General features: G+C 44.0%; 1 protein-coding gene across 2 annotated transcripts in view; it reads left to right on the plus strand.

Moving 5' to 3' along the window:
- Positions 1-19,954, plus strand: part of idua (alpha-L-iduronidase) — a 376,360-nt gene that overhangs the window by 302,315 nt on the left and 54,091 nt on the right. For both annotated transcript variants that reach the window (XM_067992953.1, XM_067992962.1), the window contains one exon: positions 18,971-19,186. In XM_067992953.1, the coding sequence (XP_067849054.1) occupies positions 18,971-19,186 (216 nt within the window). The remainder of the gene's footprint in view (positions 1-18,970; positions 19,187-19,954) is intronic.

Consider the following 19,954-nt stretch of genomic DNA (forward strand, 5'->3'; position numbering starts at 1 on the left):
TAAAAGAAGAGTCCGAGAGATGAGTGCAGTGTAAAAGGAGAGTCCGAGTGCGGGAGGAGAGTCCGAGAGGTGAGCGCAGTGTTAAAGGAGAGTCCGATTGCGAGAGGAGAGTCTGAGAGCGGGAAGAGAGTCCGAGAGGTGAACGCAGTATAAAAGGAGAGTCCGAGAGCGGGAGGAGAGTCCGAGAGGTGAGCGCAGTGTAAAAGGAGAATCCCGAGAGCAGGAAGAGAGTCCGAGAGGTGAACGTAGTGTAAGTCTAAGGCAAGTCATGGCAGCAGAGCTCGCACCCGTGATATGCTCCTCCTGCACTATATGGGAAGTCATGGACACTACAGATGTCCCTGGCGACCATATGTGCAGGAAGTGTGTCCAGCTGCAGCTACTGGCTAACCGCATTTCGGAGCTTTAGCTGCAGGTAGATTCACTGTGGAGCATCCGCGATGCTGAGATTATCGTAGATAGCACGTTCAGTGAGGTGGTCACACCGCAGGTAAAGATTACGCAGGCAGAAAGGAAATGGATGACTGCCAGGCAGAGTAAAAGGACTAGGCAGGTAGAGCAGGAGTCCCCTGGGGCCATCTCCCTCTCAAACAGATATACCGCTTTGGATACCGTTGGGGGAGATGGCTTATCAGGGGAAAGCAGCAAGAGCCATGTTCGTGGCACCACGGGTGGCTCTGCTGCACAGGAGGGGAGGAATAAGAGTGGCAGGGTTATATTGATAGGCGATTCAATTGTAAGGGGAACAGATAGGCGTTTCCACGGCCGCAAACGTGACTCCAGGATGGTATGTTGCCTCCCTGGTGCTAGGGTCAAGGATGTCACGGAGCGGCTGCAGGGCATTCTGGAGGGGTGGGTGGTGAACAGCCAGTAGCCGTGGTCCATATCGGTACCAACGACATAGGTTAAAAAAAGGGATGAGGTGAATTTAAGGAGTTAGGAGACAAGTTAAAAAGCAGAACCGCAAAGGTAGTGATTTCAGGATTACTACCAGTGCCACGTGCTAGTGGGTATAGGAACAGGAGAATAGACCAGATGAATGCGTGGCTGCAGGGATGGTGTAGGAGGGAGGGATTTAGATTCCTGGGACATTGGGACCGGTTCTGGGGAAGGTGGGACTTGTACAAGCGGGACGGGTTACACCCGAGCAGGACCGGGACCAATGTCCTCGCGGGGGTGTTTGCTAGTGCTGTTGGGGAAAGTTTAAACTAGAATGGCAAGGAGATGGTAACCTGAGCAGGGAGACAGAGCAGGGGGAAGCAAAGATAGAAACAAAAGACAGAAAGGGAAGAAGCAATAGTGAAAGGCAGAGAAAACAAGGGCGAAAAACAAATAGGGCCATAGTGCAAAGTAAAACTAAGATGACTAGCAATCTTAAAAAGACAAGTCTAAAGGCATTGTGTCTTAATGCGCGGAACATTCGCAATAAGGTAGATGAATTAACAGCACAGATAGATATTAACGGTTATGATATAGTTGCGATTAGGAGACATGGCTGCAGGGTGACCAAGGATGGGAACTGAATACCCGGGGTATTCAATATTTAGGAAGGTCAGGCAAAAAGGGAAAGGAGGTGGGGTAGCGTTGTTAGTAAAGGAGGAAATCAATGCAATAGTGAAGAAGGATATTGGCCCAGAAAATCACGATGTGGAATCTGTATGGGTGGAGCTAAGAAACACCAAGGGGCAGAAAACGTTGGTGGGGGTCGTCTATAGGCCCCCAAACAGTAGTGGAGATGTAGGGGAGGGCATTAAACAGGAAATTAGAGACGCATGCAAGAAGGGTACAACTATAATCATGGGTGACTTTAATCTAGATTGGCCAAACCAAATTAGCAACAATACTGTGCGGGAGGAATTCCTGGAGTGTGTACGTGGTGGTTTTCTAGACCAATACGTAGAGGAACCAACTGGAGAACAGGCGATCCTAGACTGGGTATTGTGCAATGTGCAATCTTGTTGTGCGGGGTCCCTTCGGGAAGAGCGACCATAATATGATAGAATTCCTCATTAAGATGGAGATGAAGTAGTTGAATCCGAAACTAGGGTCCTGAATCTAAATAAAGGAAATTACGAAAGTATGAGGTGCGAGTTGGCTATGATAGATTGGAGAACTTTACTAAAAGGGATGACGGTGGATAGGCAGTGGCTAATATTTAAAGAACGTGTGCAGAAATTACAGCAATTATTCATTCCTGTCTGGCGCAAAAATAAAACAGGAAAGGTGGCTCAACCGTGGCTTACAAAAGAAATTAGGGATAGTATTAGATCCAAAGAGGAGACATATAAAATTGCCAGAAAAAGCAGCAAGCCTGAGGATTGGGAGCAGTTTAGAATTCAGCAAAGGAGGACAAAGAGATTGATTAAGAGGGGGAAAATACGGTATAAGAGTAAACTAGCAGGGAACATAAAAACTGACTGTAAAAGTTTCTATAAATATGTCAAGAGAAAAAGATTAGTGAAGACAAATGTAGGTCCCTTACAGTTAGAAATGGGGGAAATCATAACGGGGAACAAAGAAATGGCAAAACAATTAAACACACACTTTGGTTCTGCCTTCACAAAGGAGGACACAAATAACCTCCCAGAAATGTTAGGGAACCAAGGGTCCAGTGAGAGGGAGGAACTGAAGGAAACCAGTATTAGTAAAAAAAATAGTGCTAGGGAAATTAATGGGTCTAAAGGCTGACAAATCCCCAGGGCCTGATAATCTACATCCCAGAGTACTAAAGGAAGTGGCCCTGGAAATAGTGGATGCATTGGTAATCATTTTCCAAAATTCTGTAGACTCTGGAACAGTTCCTACAGATTGGAGGGTGGCAAATGTAACCCCACTGTTTAAAAAAGGAGGGAGAGAAGAACAGGGAATTACAGACCAGTTAGCCTGACATCAGTAGTGGGGAAAATACTCGAGTCTATTATGAAAGAAGTGATACCTGAACACTTGGAAGGCATTAACGGGATTGGACGAAGTCAGCATGGGTTTATGAAAGGGAAATCATGCTTAACGAATCTACTGGAGTTTTTTGAGGATGTAACTGGTAGAATAAATAGGGGAGAACAAGTGGATTTTCAGAAGGCTTTTGATAAGGTCCCACACAAGAGGTTAGTGTGCAAAATTAAAGAACATGGGATTGGAAGGAATATACTGGCATGGATTGAGAATTGGTTGACAGACAGGAAACAGAGAGTAGGAATAAACGGGTCTTTTTCCGGGTGCCAGGCAGTGACTAGTGGGGTACTGCAGGGATCAGTGCTTGGGCCCCACCTATTCACAATATATATCAATGATTTAGATGACGGAACTAAATGTAACATTTCCAAGTTTGCAGATGACACAAAGCTGGGGTGGAATGTGAGCTGTGAGGAGGATGCAAAGAGGCTCCAATGTGTTTTAGACAAGTTGGGTGAGTGGGCAAGAACATGGCAGATGCAGTATAACGTGGATAAATGTGAGGTTATCCACTTTGGTTGTAAAAACAGAAAGGCAGATTATTATCTGAATGGTGATAGATTGAGAAAAGGGGATGTGCAACGAGACCTGGGTGCCCTTGTACACCCGTCGCTGAAAGCGAGCATTCAGGTGCAGCAAGCAGTTAGGAAGGCGAATGGTATGTTGGCGTTCATTGCAAGAGGATTTGAGTACAGGAGCAGGGATGTCTTACTGCAGTTATACAGGGCCTTGGTGCAATCACATCTGGAGTATTGTTTGCAGTTTTGGTCTCCTTATCTGAGGAAGAATGTCCTTACCATGGAGGGATGCAATGAAGGTTTACCAGACTGATTCCTGGGATGGCAGGACTGACGTATGAGGAGAGAATGGGTCTACTAGGCCTATATTCACTAGAGTTTAGAAGAATGAGAGGTGATCTCATTGAAACATATAAAATTCTAACAGGACGAGACAGACTAGATGCAGGGAGAATGTTCCCAATGGCTGGGAGTTCAGAACCAGGGGTCACAGTCTCAGGATAGGGGGTATGCCATTTAGAACCGAGATGAGGAGAAATTTCTTCACTCAGAGGGTGGTGAACCTATGGAATTCTCTACCACAGAAGGCAGTGGAGGCTAAGCCATTAGATGTATTCAAGAAGGAGATAGATATATTTCTTAATGCTAAAGGGATCAAGGGATATGGGGAAAAAGCGGGAACAGGGTACTGAGTTAGACGATCAGCCATGATCATATTGAATGGTGGAGCAGGCCCAAAGGGCCGAATGGCCTACTCTTGCTCCTATTTTCTATGTTTCTATTTATTAGATTACTACACAATTTAACAGAAATAAACTAATGACTTACAATACTGTTATTATTAATTTGCTTACTGTTTACTTACCCCGATTAACCTACCCCTTTTTAATTTCCCAGTTCTTAGTGTAAACCAAAGCCGTAGTTTAGAGAAAAAAATGAGTCATACTCACCAACCAATCAATTACCTGCTGTCCTGTGACATCACTGCTTTTGTTGTTGCTGCTGTTTTCGATCTTGGTCTCCCGCTCTTTATGGGCCCGCTGCCACTCTGTCGCCGCTCAGGTCCGCTCTGCCCCGCCACCGCTGGTACCTCTGGTCTCGAGGCCTCTTCTCCCCCCTTTATGGACCTGCTGCCACTCTGTCGCCGCTCAGGTCCGCTCCACTCCGCCGCCGCTGGTACCTCTGGTCTCGAGGCCTCTTCCCCCGCTCTTTATGGGCCCGCTGCCGCTCTGTTGCCGCTCAGGTCCACTCTGCTCCTCTGCCGACAGTCTGTAAACTCAGGTCAGTTAGCCTCAATTACTCCAATTCAGTTCAGACCCAAAAACAGAGGAAGTCAACCTATAAATCTGCTGAATATAACTGATTAAAAATTAGGTCTTGCAGCAAAAACAGAGGTTGAAGTATTTGTAACAATTTTAACGTTAACTAAACTCATGCCTACATAAGGGTTAACGTCAGCTTCAGCACAGCAGCATTTAGAGACAGTACACTGAAAACAAAAGAAATCTTGTAGCTCATAATTTAATTTTTTTCTCTCATTTCAATTTTATTTTTCAGTTTCTAATGTTGGCTGCATTCAGTATAAATAACTCGGGGTTCTTTATGTAAGTGCAGTACGGCCGATTCTGTGAAAAAGCTGCAAGTAACTCCTAATTGTCCTCCTGAAAAGTTTCCTCCTTCATTGGTGGAAGGAAGGGGTATAGTGACAAAGAGTACAGGGGGGAAGGGGGTGCTGGGGAACCAGTCAAGAGTCCCAGTCCCTTTCTTGGTTCACCTTCCAGAACCACAACGATCGTCTCTCTCCCTGCTGGTCCCATATCATGTAACACGCTTAGGGTTTGGCTAAACATGCCTTTGAGCTCTGCCACTTCCATTCCCAGTTCCATTAGACTATGTTTCAGCTCCTCATATTCTCTAGCTGTTCACTGAATAGGGCCTCTCCACAACCCAACAAGAGAGGAAGCACTGCTGGATCTAGTAATGGGAAATGAACCAGAACAGATAAGAGAAGTAAGCATAGGGGAACATCTAGACAACAGCGATCACAACATAATAAGGTTTAAGATAAAGATTGAGAAGGACATAAGTAGGACAAAAGACCAAAGTAATAAATTGGAAAAAAGCTGATCTTCAGGGGATGAGAATGGAACTAGGAAAAATAAAATGGAAAAATTTACTGACAAACAAAGAAATAGAACAGCAGAGGGAAACATTTAAAACGGTGATCAATAGAGTCCAGGAGAAATATATCCCACTAAAAAGCAAGAACAAACTAGCCAGTAATGACACACCATGGATGAATAAAGAAATAAGGCCAACATTGAAACTAAAGGAAAAGATATGGACAACAAAGGAGAGGATGACAAAAGGGAATAAGAAAAGGTTAGGAGAGAAGTCAAGAAAACAATTAGGAAGGCAAAAAGAAATCACAAAATTAAATTATCAAGGAATATCAAAAAAAAAGTGAAGTATTCTGCAGACACATAAGTAACAAAAGAAAAATCACGATAGGGATAGGGCTGTTAAGAGATACACACGATAAACTCTCAGACAATGACTGCGAAATGGCAGAAATATTAAATAATTACTTTGCCTCAGCATCTACCAGGGAGTTTAACATGGTGGACATGACATTAGAAGAAGAGATTTAAAAAGATGTAAAGACATTTAAGATAGAAAGGGGGGAGATAATTGATAAACTAATCAAATTTAGAGAGGATAAAACCCAAGGTCCAGAGGGATTGCATCTGTGCATACTAAAAGGGAAGAGACAGCAGAGGCACTATTACATATATACAGAAATTCATTATAAAAGGGACTAGTGCCAGAGGACTGGCTGACAGCTAGCGTGATTCCTATATTTAAAAAGGGAGATAGAACCACCCAGCGAACTATAGACCAATTAGCTTAACGTCAGTAGTAGGAAAGATAATGGAATCTATACTTAAAAATGTAATGGAAAAACACCTAGAAACCAAAAAATATAATAAAGAATAGTCAGCACGGATTTTAAAAGGGAAGGTCATGCTTGACCAACCTTATTGAATTCTTCAAGAAGTAACAGAAAGTGTAGACAAGGGTAGAGTAGTAGATGTAATATATTTGGATTTTCAAAAGGCCTTCGATAAGGTATGTAGACTCATGACTAAAGTCAAAGCATGTGGAGTCAGGGGAAAACTGGCAGAATGGATAGCAAGCTGGCTGCAACAGAAAACAGAGAGTGGGGCTTAAAGGTGGTTACTCAAACTGGCAAAAGGTGGGAAGTGGGTGTTCCACAAGGATTGATGCTGGGACCACTGTAGTTAATACTGAGGAGGACTGCGGCAAAATACAGGAAGACATTAATAAACTTGCAGAATGGACGTGAAATTGGCAAATGAATTTCAGTATAGATGAGTGTGAGGTGGTACATTTTGGTAGGAATAATAAGGAGGCCACATACTCCTTGGAAAATGAGAGTCTAAACAGGGTAGAGGAGCAGAGGGATTTAGGAGTTCAGATGCACAAATCACTAAAAGTAGTGATGCAGGTTAATAAGACCATAAAAAAGCAACCAAGCACTGGGGTTCATTTCTCGAATAGAATTGAAAAACAGTGAAGTTAAACTTGTATAGAACCTTGGTTAGACCACACTTGGAGTACTGCGAACAGTTCTGGTCTCTACACTATAAAAAGGATATAGAGGCACCGGAGAAGGTGCAAGAAAGATTTACTCGGATGATACCAGAAATGAGAGGTTATACCTATGAGGAAAGATTGAATAGGCTGGGGCTCTTTTCTCTAGAAAAGAGAAGACTGAGGGGTGACCTGATAGAGGTCTTCAAGATTATGAAAGGGTTTGATAGGGTAGACATAGAGAAAATGTTTCCACTTATGGGGCAGTCCAAAACTGGAGGTCATAAATATAAGATAGTCACTAATAAATCCAATAGTGAATTCAGGAGAAACTTTTTTACCCAAAGAGTGGTAGGAACTCACTACCACAAGGAGTAGTTGAGGCGATTAGCATAGATGCATTTAAGGGGAAGCTAGATAAGCATATGAGGGAGACCGGAGTAGAAGGATATGTTGATGGAGTTAAATGAAAAATGGTGGGAGAAGGCTCACGTGTAGCATAAACACCAGCATGGACCTGTTGGGCCGAATGGCCTGTTTCTGTGCTGTACATTCTTTGCAATTTTTTGTAACTTCTATGAAATTCTATGTAAGCACTGGAGTCGACAAAAGAACACTTCAGGCAGGCACTAGGGGTTCACAATTGTCTCAACAGTGTCCTCTCCCTCATCATGCTGTAGGCTGTCCTCCAATGGTAGCTTCATGTGTTCTTATTACAGAGCAAAGTTATGTGCAGCATACAGCAAATAACAATGAAGCCATCAGACTTCTTCAGGCATCTGAATAATGTTTGAGGACTCCGGTGATCTGCTCGATGAGGGCTCTAGCATTATGGCAGCTGCCGAGAAAGACCCGTGTAGTCCACTGCTGGTCATCACATACCAGTTTCACATTAATAGAGTGGAAACCCTTGCAATTCTTGAAGGCGGGTCACGTTGTATGAACAGACCTGCAGGGTGACATGGGTGCAATCAGTCTTGGGGAATCCTGCAACCTCTGTGAACCTTAGTCCCCTATCCTGCTGCTTCCAATTATCCATGGAGAAAGTGATGAATGTGTTTGCTCTCGCAAAATAGACATCAGTCACCTGTTTAATACAAGCATGGACTGCAGACTGATTGGAAAGAGCCAGAGGCAAAGAATTTCAGGGCTGCAGCGACCTCAATTGCAGCAGGCAATACTGTGCCAGCTGCAGTTGGGTGCAGATCTTGCAGAATGTGACACAAGCCTGTTACTGCTTCCCTAGAAAATCATAGCCTTCCGAATTACTGTTTCTCGGAGAACTGCAGGTATATTGTTCCGGGCTTATAAACTCTGTTGGGAGGGTAAGAATTCCTGTTTGCTCTCCCTACAGCTGCAGCTCTGTTTGTTACTCCTCCTCCTGTTTCTCTTCCCAGAGTGGGATTCTTAGAAGGACCCCCATCAAGAAACAACTGTGATACTAGAAGTCCCTTAGCAGTTCAGAACTTACAGCAGCAACTACAAGCACTATCATATCCTTTAAGGTGAAAAAAGCCACAAGCTACTGCATGAAACATGTCTCCAAATGCCCTATACAGCCTTAACTGAGAACAACTGAGGATCCCTTTAAATGGCTACCTTAGGACTTGTAATGGCCATGGTTGGTGGGTGGGAGCAGGAAATGTCATTAGTTAGATGTAAGGTTGGAAAATGGCATCAGCATCATAATGATATCACTTAATCTCGATTTGAATATGTTCATGAGGCTCCCGTCTGTTTCACATGGGGCCTGTGGCCGCCAGGATTAATGTCTACCAGAAAATCAGAGCAGCTGTAAAAGTGGTCAGTGATAAGTGGGCTGAACGAACAGCTGGTTTATTTTCCATCTGCTACTAACCCATTTTTGAACACAGGTAGAGATATAAAAATTTCCCCCACCATGTCGCGCTAATACAGATAGGCATGGCCAGCATTTAATGCCCATCCCTAATTGTAATTGGCCTTCTTCTTGAATGGCTAATATACAGTTTGATACAACTGAGTGGCTTGCTAGGCCACTTTAGGGGCAGTTAAGAGTCAACCACGTTGGTGTGGGACTGGAGTTACATATGGACCAGACCGAGTAAGGATGACAGGCCAGTTGGGTTTCTACGACAGTCCGACAGCTTTATGGTCATTTTTACTGATACGTTTTTTTTATTTCCTGGTTTGAACTCACGTTCTCTGGATTATTCGTGCAACATTGGGATTACTAGTCCAGTAACATAACCACTACCGCACCTCCTATTTAACATCGTTAAATTACTAAAACATATTTTCAAATGCCTACATTCATTATGATGTTATTTTTAAGTAAACATTCTTATAATAAAAGAGAATAGTATGGTATGGTAATAAGCAGATTTTTTTTCTCCTATTTGCCCTTTATCCTGCCTCTCCTGAAGGTGCAGAAATACTGCAGATTTCAGACTGGCATTTCTGTATCACTAAGTGGCATATCGTGCAGTAAACACTTTCTCCCTTTTGTTTTAAAGTAAAACTTCAATAATCCCCCCCACAAAAGAAAACTTTAATAAGTGAGATTTGAAAAAAGAAAACATATTAGAGTTGAAACTCTGAAATCCTGGGATGATATTCCACCACTTGATCTCTGTAGAATTCCAGCACCTCAGAATTTACACTATGCAGAGAGTGTAGGAGATTTACTGTATATTGATTGAACTCTTTAGTCTGAATAATCAATAATCAATCCTGAACAATGTGATACATAGGAACAAATAGTAAATGATTTCTGCTTACAATTTCCATTTAAATATTTTTAAAACTTTATCAGAAGGAATGCATTACAATTTCAATTGCCCAGTTCCCAAGAGGCGCCATGAGTGAGCTCCAGTGCCAACAGCCCTGCCTTGCTCCATCTGTCCAGGATCATCTTGGTAATCTCCAGTCTGAGCCCAATGGCCAACAGCATGAAACAGATGGAGAGCGATAAAATCTCCACAATCCAGTCTGGAATCAACCCAGTCTCACCTTGGTGTAACGAGGCTAAACCACACAGAGGTTTAAAACTCCAGATCCTACTGAATTGCAGGATCAGAGTTAACATACAGTACTGGTGGGTACAGGTCTGTCCCTGTATAACACTGGGTTACCGTACTGGTGGGTACAAGTCTGTCCCTGTATAACACTAGGGTACAGTACTGGTGGGTACAGGTCTGTCACTGTATAACACTGGGGTACAGTACTGGTGGGTACAGGTCTGTCACTGTATAACACTGGGGTACAGTACTGGTGGGTACAGGTCTGTCACCGGGGATGGGAGCATTGAGTCAATGAATGAAGACCCTTTAACACTTTACCAAGTGCTGGATTGTGTGTGATTTTCCCCCTGTGGAGCACTGGGCTTGATCAGGTGGATGTGGTAAGGATGTTCCCAAGGATGGGTGAAACTAGAACTAGGGGGCATAATCTTAGAATAAGGGGCTGCTCTTTCAAAACTGAGATAAGGAGAAACTTCTTCACTCAGAGGGTAGTAGGTCTGTGGAATTTGCTGCCCCAGGAAGCTGTGGAAGCTACATCATGAAATAAATTTAAAACAGAAATAGACAGTTTCCTAGAAGTAAAGGGAATTAGGGGTTATGGGGAGCGGGCAGGAAATTGGACATGAATTTAGATTTGAGGTTAGGATCAGATCAGCCATGATCTTATTGAATGGCAGAGCAGGCTCGAGGGGCCGATTGGCCTACTCCTGCTCCTATTTCTTATGTTCTTATGTTCTTATACAGCAGGATGCAGTCTGAGGGCAGAGCAAACTCCTCCAATTAACAGATTTAAGAGATATGGAGTTGCGGTACCCATGGGTTCAGATTTGGAAGACAATAACACATTCAAAGGCTTTGGAGAAGAAAGGGAGGTTGAAGATAGTTTGCAAGGACAGAAGAATGAAGGATAGTTTTTTTGAGGGGGGTGTGATGATGGTGGTTTTGATAGGGAGGGTACAGTCCATGAGGAGAGGGAACCGGTTACAATATTGACTAGTGTGGGAAGGGAAGTTCGGTGGCCAGAAGTTTAGTGGGAATAGGGTCAAGGAAATAGGAGTTGGGTCTCATGGACAAGATGAGCTTGGAAAAGGCATTAAGGAAATAAAAGAGAAACTAGAGAAGGACATGGAATCATGTCTAAGACAGAGGGGAGACTGGGAAGAGGTTTGGCTTGATAGGCAAGGGGAAGGGGGGGGTAACAACAGAGGCAGCTGAAAGGATGGTCTCAATCTTACTGACGAATCCATGAGCTCCTCACGCTTGTTGTTGGAGGTGGAGGGGGTAGGGGAGATGCGTTCAAGGAGAGGGTTGATAGTGGATAAAAGAAACCGGTAGTTATCTTTGCTCTTCAGGATGATTCTGGAGTAGTGGGCAGCTTTAGAAGTAGAGAATGAGCCCCAATAACACTTGACGTGGTCCAACCAGATCTGGTGCACCAGATACACTCAAGTCTGCATCCCTTGATCTTGAGGGAACAAAGATGGTGGCAAAATGATCAGGATAGGAGAGAGCAAAAGGTTATCAAAGGTCGAGGCAAGGGTGTGGCTCTGTAGCTTGACAGCTGCAGAATTATTGTGGTGAATGGAAGTCCAATGATTAAGCAATTGGGAGGTAGAAAATGCAGTTGTAAGTGATTTGGGGGAGATTGTTTTCCAGGGGCGGAAACAGAAGGAAGTGGAGTTGGAAGCGGGTATGGTGATGTGAATGGTGAGGGATACAAGGAAGAGAAAGAAAGAGAGAGAGAGAGAAAAACAAAGAAAGAAAGAGAGAACTTGCATTTATATGGTATCTTTTATGATCTGAGGACATCCCAAAGCGCTTCACATCCAATGAAGTACTTCTGAAGTGCAGTGACTGGTCAGAGGTAACCTTATCTGCGATGAAGAAAGACCGAGGGAGTAGAGAGGCCACATCAGATGGCAAGGTCGAGTGGGTCGGAGAGTCTGAATGGAAGTAGAGATTCAGGGTAGGAGGACAGTGAAATCAAGGCGAGAGGGAAAGATGGGTTGAGATGCAGATTGAAATCACCAAGAATGAGGAATCTCTCAATGCAAAGAGAGGAAAGAAGGGTAGATACCTCACGGTGAAAGAAGGGATGGGGCTTGTGGGAGCAGTAGAGAACGAGGATTTTAAAGCAGAGGTGAAAGGGATGGAACAAGATGAGGTGCCTGAAGAAAAAGAAGGTGCAAGAGGAGTAGGTTGAGAGACCAAGGTGTGACTTAGTGATAAGGGCCACACCGCCACCACCGCAGTTTGGGCAGGGTAGGTGTTGGAAAGTATAGTCAGGCAGGGAGGCTTCAGTAAGGTGTCGCCATGCGTGAGTCAAGTTTCCGTCAAAGCCACAATGTCAATTCAGTCGTCTTCCACAATAAGGTGGTGCATGGCAAGGGTCTTGATCACGAGTGAACAGACATTCTGAAGGGAATTGCAGAGAGGAGTAGAGATTGTTGATTTACTGGCAGTGTCTGAGGAGGCATTGGTGGATTGAGTGAGTAGGCTGAGAAGGAGGTTGGCGAGATTAGCCCCAGCAGAAGCACAAGGCGGGAAGGTCAGCAAGAGAGAAGAATGAGGAAGTTAATTTTGTAGGAAGGTGGCAGTGGGTACCTTGATGGGCACTTCTGAGAATGCCAGGAGAGGCACAGAGTGCAATTAATTGTGGGCTTACCCAAGAGGGATTCAAGCCTAAAATGGCAGTAAGCCGAGGAGGAATGATGGGTTTAGGTAGGGATTTTGGAGGGAGGAGTAAAGTACCCAAGAAAGAGTGGCATGACTGGGTGACAGGAAGGGGAGGAGACAGGAGAGAAGGGCTAAGAAAAAAAGGGAGATAGAAGTATTGGGTCTGGAGTAGCAGCCAAATTGTGTATGTGAATGGTCCCAGGGAATTCAGGTTACATAGGCATGGCAGAGATTAGAGACTAGAAATTAATTCTCACCCAAATATGGGTACGCAGGGAGCGGGGTGCGCACTGTATGTGCCTGTTGTTGATGTCCCAGGCAGCATGTATTATTTGTGCTCCCCTCTCATTATCATGACTCAGGTGCTCAGCTAGTACTATTCATTGGCTGCACGCCTGTTTGGGTGCCTCTGACGCCACTTAAATTCAACCAACATCTCTAAAAGGGAGGTGCACTCTGGCTGCAGACAACAGAGGAAAACTTTTGAAAAGAGAAATGGCTGTAGCATGCACTGTGAGAGCACCAAGGTTCTCTTGCTGCCTTGGAAGCCCTGATGCAGGCAGTGGACAGGAGGAGGGAGATCCTCTCCCCTCCCCACAGGGGGCAGAAAGCCCTCCAGTCAACAACTCCGTTACCAGTGGGAAAAATTTGGGGTGGGGCGTGGCTGTAATGCCGCAAAATGTTCAATGACCTCACCAGAGTCATCAAGGTAAGAAATCTGCACTCTTATTCTCTGCTCACACCTCCACCATCTCCAGCCTCACTACTCGCAATACTCCCCTCCCTGGTTTCCCCTTACACCTACAATCACTGCACCAAGCGTCACAAAACCTCCTTCTCATACTACTCACGTACTCACCACGATTGCAACCCTCACTTCCCCACACCTCACATCTTATACACTGCGTACCAGCTATTCCACCATGACAGGCACATTCTCTAAACACCTCACAAGGATGTCACTAACACACTCCCTTCTTTTCTTGTAGGAGAAGTCCGCCCACAACTCCAGACAACAGGCTGCCAGCTTAGGAGGCCAAGCTCGCCTGCACACCATCTTCCCCCTCGAAGAAAGTGTGCTGGCTATCATGGCCATGGCGACTGGCAACGCCTTATCCTCTTTTTTCCGATTACTTCTAACTCACCCTACACACTCTGCATGACAAAATACAGGGGGCACTCTTTCCGGTTGTTTACAGTAGACAATCCAGGCAGAATTGACCGAACCAGCCCAAAAGATTGGGGCATTTTAAACAAAAGTGAGTTACGCCCAAAACCACTTGCACTCGTCTTTTCCGCGATCTATTATGCTGGTTCAAGATTCAATTCGCCTTAATCAGGCCTCGCCCACAATTGCGCTGGTTCGGGAAGGCTCTTCAAATGACGTTAATTTTCTTAGTGATTCATAATTAGTCCTGTTCACTGTTAGAGGCGGAATTTGTTTGTTTGATAAATTTGTTTTTTCGTTCTGGATTTAATGTTTGTGGTGAAGTGAAGGCAAAACCCATAAGGCTGGACTGAAGGAAGGCAATTGGATGGTGATAGTAAGGACAGTGATGATAAGGATTGTGGGACTGTTGGTATATTGGGGGTGGGAGAGATGGTTAAGGTGACGCACTCTTCGATGAGCTGTTCTCTAAGAGGTATGGCAGCGAGAGACACTGGTGGTCGGTGCCTCTCCTGCTCTTTCTCCTTTTCATACTTCTCATCCTGCTCCTGCTGCACTTATTGTTGCCCAGGTGATGGTAAGAGCTGGTCCTTCATTATCGCAAAATTATGCAGTATGCAGCAGGTGACCACAAATCTGGACACCCACTCAGGGGTGTGCTGCAAAGCTCCTCAGGAATGGTCCAGGCAGCTTGAGAAAAGAAAGAAAGAACTTGCATGTATATAGCGCCTTTCATGACCTCAAGACGTCCCAAAGTGCTTTAAAGCTATTAAAGTACTTTTGAAGTGTAGTCACTGTTGTAATGTAGGAAATACAGCAGCCAATTTGCTACCCAATCTGGGCAAAGAAGTGGGACAGGTGGAGCATGTTTCAGCGGGGGAGCATTTGGGGAACAGTGATCATAATGTCATTAGGTTTAGAATAGTTATAGAAAAGGTCAAGGTACAATCAAAAGTGAAAATGCTTAACTAGAGGAGGGCTAATTTCAGTGAGTTAAAAAGGGATCTTGCCCAGGTGGATTGGAATCAAAAATTGGTAGGCAAAACATTAATTGAACAATGGGAGGCCTTCAAGGAAGAGTTAGTTCGGGTACAGAGTAGAAACACTCCTACGACGGGGAAAGGAAAGGCATCCAAAGCTGGAGCTCCCAGGATGACGAAAGATACAGAGATTAGAATGAGACAGAAAAAGGAGACTTATGATGAATGTAAGGTTCATGATACAGTAGAGAACCAGGCTAAATACAGAAAGTACAGAGGAGATCTAAAAAAGGGAATAAGAAGGGCAAAGAGAGAGTATGAGAATAGTTTAGCGGCTAATATAAAAGGGAACTCAAAAGTCTTTTATAAACATATAAATAGGAAAAAGGTAGTCAAAGGAGGAGTATTTACAGTAGAAAAAGAGGATAGCATGCCGGAAATCCCAAAAAAACTAATATTGAATCAGGGACAGGGACTCAATAAAATTAACATAAGTAAAACAACGGAATTGAAGAAAATAATAGCACTAAAGAGTGACAAATCCCCAGGACCAGATGGTTTCCATCCCAGGGTTTTAAAGGAAGTAGGTGAACAGATTGCAGATGCCCTAACTATAATCTTTCAAAATTCTCTAGATTCAGGAACTGTCCCTCTAGATTAGAAAATTGCACATGTCACTCCGCTTTTTAAGAAAGGAGAGAGAGGGAAACCAGGGAATTATAGACCAGTTAGCCTAACATCTGTTGTGGGGAAAATGCTGGAGTCTATAATTAAGGATAGGGTGACTGAAGACCTCGAGAATTTTCAGTTAATCAGAGAGAGCCAGCATGGATTTGTGAAAGGTAGGTCGTGCCTGACAAACCTGATTGAATTTTTTGAAGAGGTGACTAAAGTAGTGGACAGGGAAATGTCAATGGATGTTATTTATATGGACTTCCAGAAGGCATTTGATAAGGTCCCACATAAGAGACTGTTAGCTAAGATAGAAGCCCATGGAATCGAGGGAAAAGTACGGACTTGGTTCGGAGGTTGGCTGAGCGAAAGGCGACAGAGAGTAGGGATAATGGGTAGGTACTCACATTGGCAGGATGTGACTAGTGGAGTCCCACAGGGATCTGTCTTGGGGCCTTAATTATTCACAATATTTGTTAACGACTTAATGAAGGCATAGAAAGTCTCATATCTAAGTTTGCTGATGATACAAAGATTGGTAGCATTGTAAGCAGTGTAGATGAAAACATAAAATTTCAAAGGGATATTGATAGATTAGGTGAATGGGCAAAACTGTGGCAAATGGAATTCAGTGTAGGCAAATGTGAGGTCATCCACTTTGGATCAAAAAAGGATAGAACAGGGTGCTTTCTAAATGGTAAAAAGTTAAAAACAGTGGATGTCCAAAGGGACTTAGGGGTTCAGGTACAGAGATCATTGAAGTGTCATGAACGGGTGCAGAAAATAATCAAGAAGGCTAATGGAATGCTGGCCTTTATATCTAGAGGACTGGAGTACAAGGGGGCAGAAGTTATGCTGCAGCTATACAAAACCCTGGTTAGACTGCACCTGGAGTACTGTGAGCAGTTCTGGGCACCGCACCTTCGGAAGGACATATTGGCCTTGGAGGGAGTGCAGCGTAGGTTTACTAGAATGATACCCGGATTTCAAGGGTTAAGTTACGAGGAGAGATTACACAAATTGGGGTTGTATTCTCTGGAATTTCGAAGGTTATGGGGTGATCTGATCGAAGTTTATAAGATATTAAGGGGAACAGATAGGGTGGATAGAGAGAAACTATTTTCGCTGGTTGGGGATTCTAGGAGTAGGGGGCATAGTCTAAAAATTAGAGCTAGACCTTTCAGGAGTGAGATTAGAAAACATTTCTACACACAAAGGGTGGTAGAAGTTTGGAACTCTCTTCCGCAAATGGGAATTGATGCGAGCTCAATTGCTAAATTTAAATCTGAGATAGATAGCTTTTTGGCATAGGAACATAGGAACAGGAGTAGGCCATTCAGCCCTTCGTGCCTGCTCCGCCATTTGATAAGATCATGGCTGATCTGTGATCTAACTCCAAAGCAACCAAAGGTATTAAGAGATATGGGCCAAAGGCAGGTATATGGTGTTAGATCACAGATCAGCCATGATTCTATCAAATGGCAGAGCTGGCTCGAGGGGCTGAATGGCCTCCTCCTGTTCCTATATTCCTATGTTCCTAAAATTGGCTAAGGGACAGAAAGCAGAGAATAGTGGTGAACGGTTGTTTTTCAGACTGGAGGGAAGTATACAGTGGTGTTCCCCAGGGGCCAGTATTAGGACCACTGCTCTTTTTGATATATACTAATGACGTGGACTTAGGTATCGAGGGTATAATTTCAAAGTTTGCAGATGACACGAAACTTGGAAATGTGGTAAACAATGTGGAGGATAGTAACAGACTTCAGGGAGATAGAGACAGACTGGTGAAATGGGCAGCCACATGGCTGATGAAATTTAACGCAGAGAAGTGTGAAGTGCCAGTAGCAGCAGGAGGAGATGGAGTGAAATGCGCTGCTGTGATTGGAGGAGAGCGAAGTTAAGTGGCTGTGGGAAATACTAGGCATCCAGATCGTGCAGGGTTCAGCAAAGAGTAACAGAGATGAGAATTAGGAGTCTTTATCTTAGCAACCCAGCAGATTTTGGCTGCACTGATCCTCGAATTGACCTCCTCTGCCATCTCTTACGACTGGTGCCTCACCACTTGTTTGGAGACCTACTGACCCTTCGAACGGGAAGAGCACCTCCCTCCTCCTACTGACCTCCTGCACCAGGACCTCCAATAAAATATCAGGGCCCTGGCAGCACCAGATGTTACTGCGATTTTGACTGTTGTAAACAGAATTCCAGTTGCCTGTCGCCAAAAATCACCTCCCCTGTAAGAAGTTCTGGCTGTCTTTAACTCACGTCAGGCAGGCCACGATTCAGCGAGCTGCCAATGGGAAGCATGAGTAGCACTGGCAGCTCGCCAGTTTTAACCAAATAAGGCACGAGCATGAAAATGGCTCGTGCCTCTCATCCATGTGATCAAGCAATCAAAAGACAATTTTGCCCCCAGTATGTCTTCGTCCTCTGCTCAACTACATCAGGCTCCACCTCTACTTCAGCATCCTCTGGCTTCCTTGTGCCCTGTGTCTCACCACGTGCAAGGGAGAAGGTGCTTCCAGATGCAGACAACTGCAAAGTGTTGGTCTTCAGAAATCTTCTCCACTGTATCCTCACTTGCAGACTCTGGAGGAAAGTACAGGACTTTTAATTTTTGTCTGCTTGAGCAGCATTCTGTCTTCATCAGCTACGTTATGGATCTCTTATGAGGATAGCGATAGTTGACAAAGAGATTGAAGAATATATAGAAAGAATAAGTAAGAAATGGTACACATTTTGACAAACCCACTTCAGACACAGCCACTCCCACATCTCCATCCCCAACTGCCACGCCTGAGTTGACGCCAATTATTGCCATTGCTTCCTTTTCAAGTGCTGTTAAATGTCGAATGTTGGCCCGTCCTCCCATAGTGGCCTGTGATCCCCTGGCATTTTGTGTGTTGTCTACTCCTGCAAGAAGAATGCATAATTTTAATTGGCTGTTGAGTCTCCAGATCCTGCAGTCGTAATGGAATGGATGATAGTAATGGCAGGTTTGAATGAGCAAGTACCTCAGACCTGAGATATCAATGTGTTAGCATGCATTACAGGATGTAAGACACGTGACGTGAGTGCTGCCAAGTGACTTTGCTTCTAGGACAACTGACATGGTGCTAGTGCACCCATGTGCTTCTCTGATTCAGTTATCTCCCTTGTTATTCATCTGAAAATGCTCTTAGCTTTGTTGACCTGATGAGGTCATTAAACTTCTTCCAACGTTGCAACAGTCCTTCCATTAACAAAGCCTATGAAAGGTTTTTGTTATGTTCTGATTAACCTTATTTTTGTCAGTTATATCATCAGAATAGTGAAAGTAATAGTTGCTTCTTTAAAATGGCTTTTACATGTGTCCCAAATCCCTTTACACTTTTTTTTCATATACAGGTGAGCAACAACTTGAAGTAGAAATGATGCTCAGTGGTGAAGCCTCAGATTGGAATAGCACTTTAGGAGCGCTAGCAAGTATTCATGAGCCGTCACATTTTCATTCCTCTGACAGCTGGCAATCTGCTATAATGATTTATAACAGTGATGACAATCTGACGTCATCGGACATTACCTTCGTGACTGTCAACCTAACCAATTTTCCCACCCAAGAAGGTAAATGTATTGTCTACATATTAGCCATACAAAAATCACTATCTGTAAAAGCCAAATGTTTTAAAATTGAGTTTTTATTTAAAGTTTATTCTTGAACTGTTGCACAACCATTATTCAGGATGGTCTTCTGATGTTCATCAGCCGGCTTCATAAAAATAACTAAGGGTAAGGGTAAGTCATGTCTAACGAACCTCGTTGAATCTTTTGAGGAGGTAACTAACGTGATAGGTAAGGGAGTGCCTATGGATGTTATTTATCATAGAATCATAGAAGTTACAACATGGAAACAGGCCCTTCGGCCCAACATGTCCATGTCGCCCAGTTTATACCACTAAGCTAGTCCCAATTGCCTGCACTTGGCCCATATCCCTCCATACCCATCTTACCCATGTAACTGTCCAAATGCTTTTTAAAAGACAAAATTGTACCCGCCTCTACTACTGCCTCTGGCAGCTCGTTCCAGACACTCACCACCCTTTGAGTGAAAAAATTGCCCCTCTGGACCCTTTTGTATCTCTCCCCTCTCACCTTAAATCTATGCCCCCTCGTTATAGACTCCCCTACCTTTGGGAAAAGATTTTGACTATCGACCTTATCTATGCCTCTCATTATTTTATAGACTTCTATAAGATCACCCCTTAACCTCCTACTCTCCAGGGAAAAAAGTCCCAGTCTGTCTAACCTCTCCCTGTAAGTCAAACCATCAAGTCCCGGTAGCATCCTAGTAAATCTTTTCTGCACTCTTTCTAGTTTAATAATATCCTTTCT

The sequence above is a fragment of the Heptranchias perlo genome, chromosome 1 (assembly GCF_035084215.1).
Source record: "Heptranchias perlo isolate sHepPer1 chromosome 1, sHepPer1.hap1, whole genome shotgun sequence".
Lineage (NCBI taxonomy): Eukaryota > Metazoa > Chordata > Chondrichthyes > Hexanchiformes > Hexanchidae > Heptranchias > Heptranchias perlo.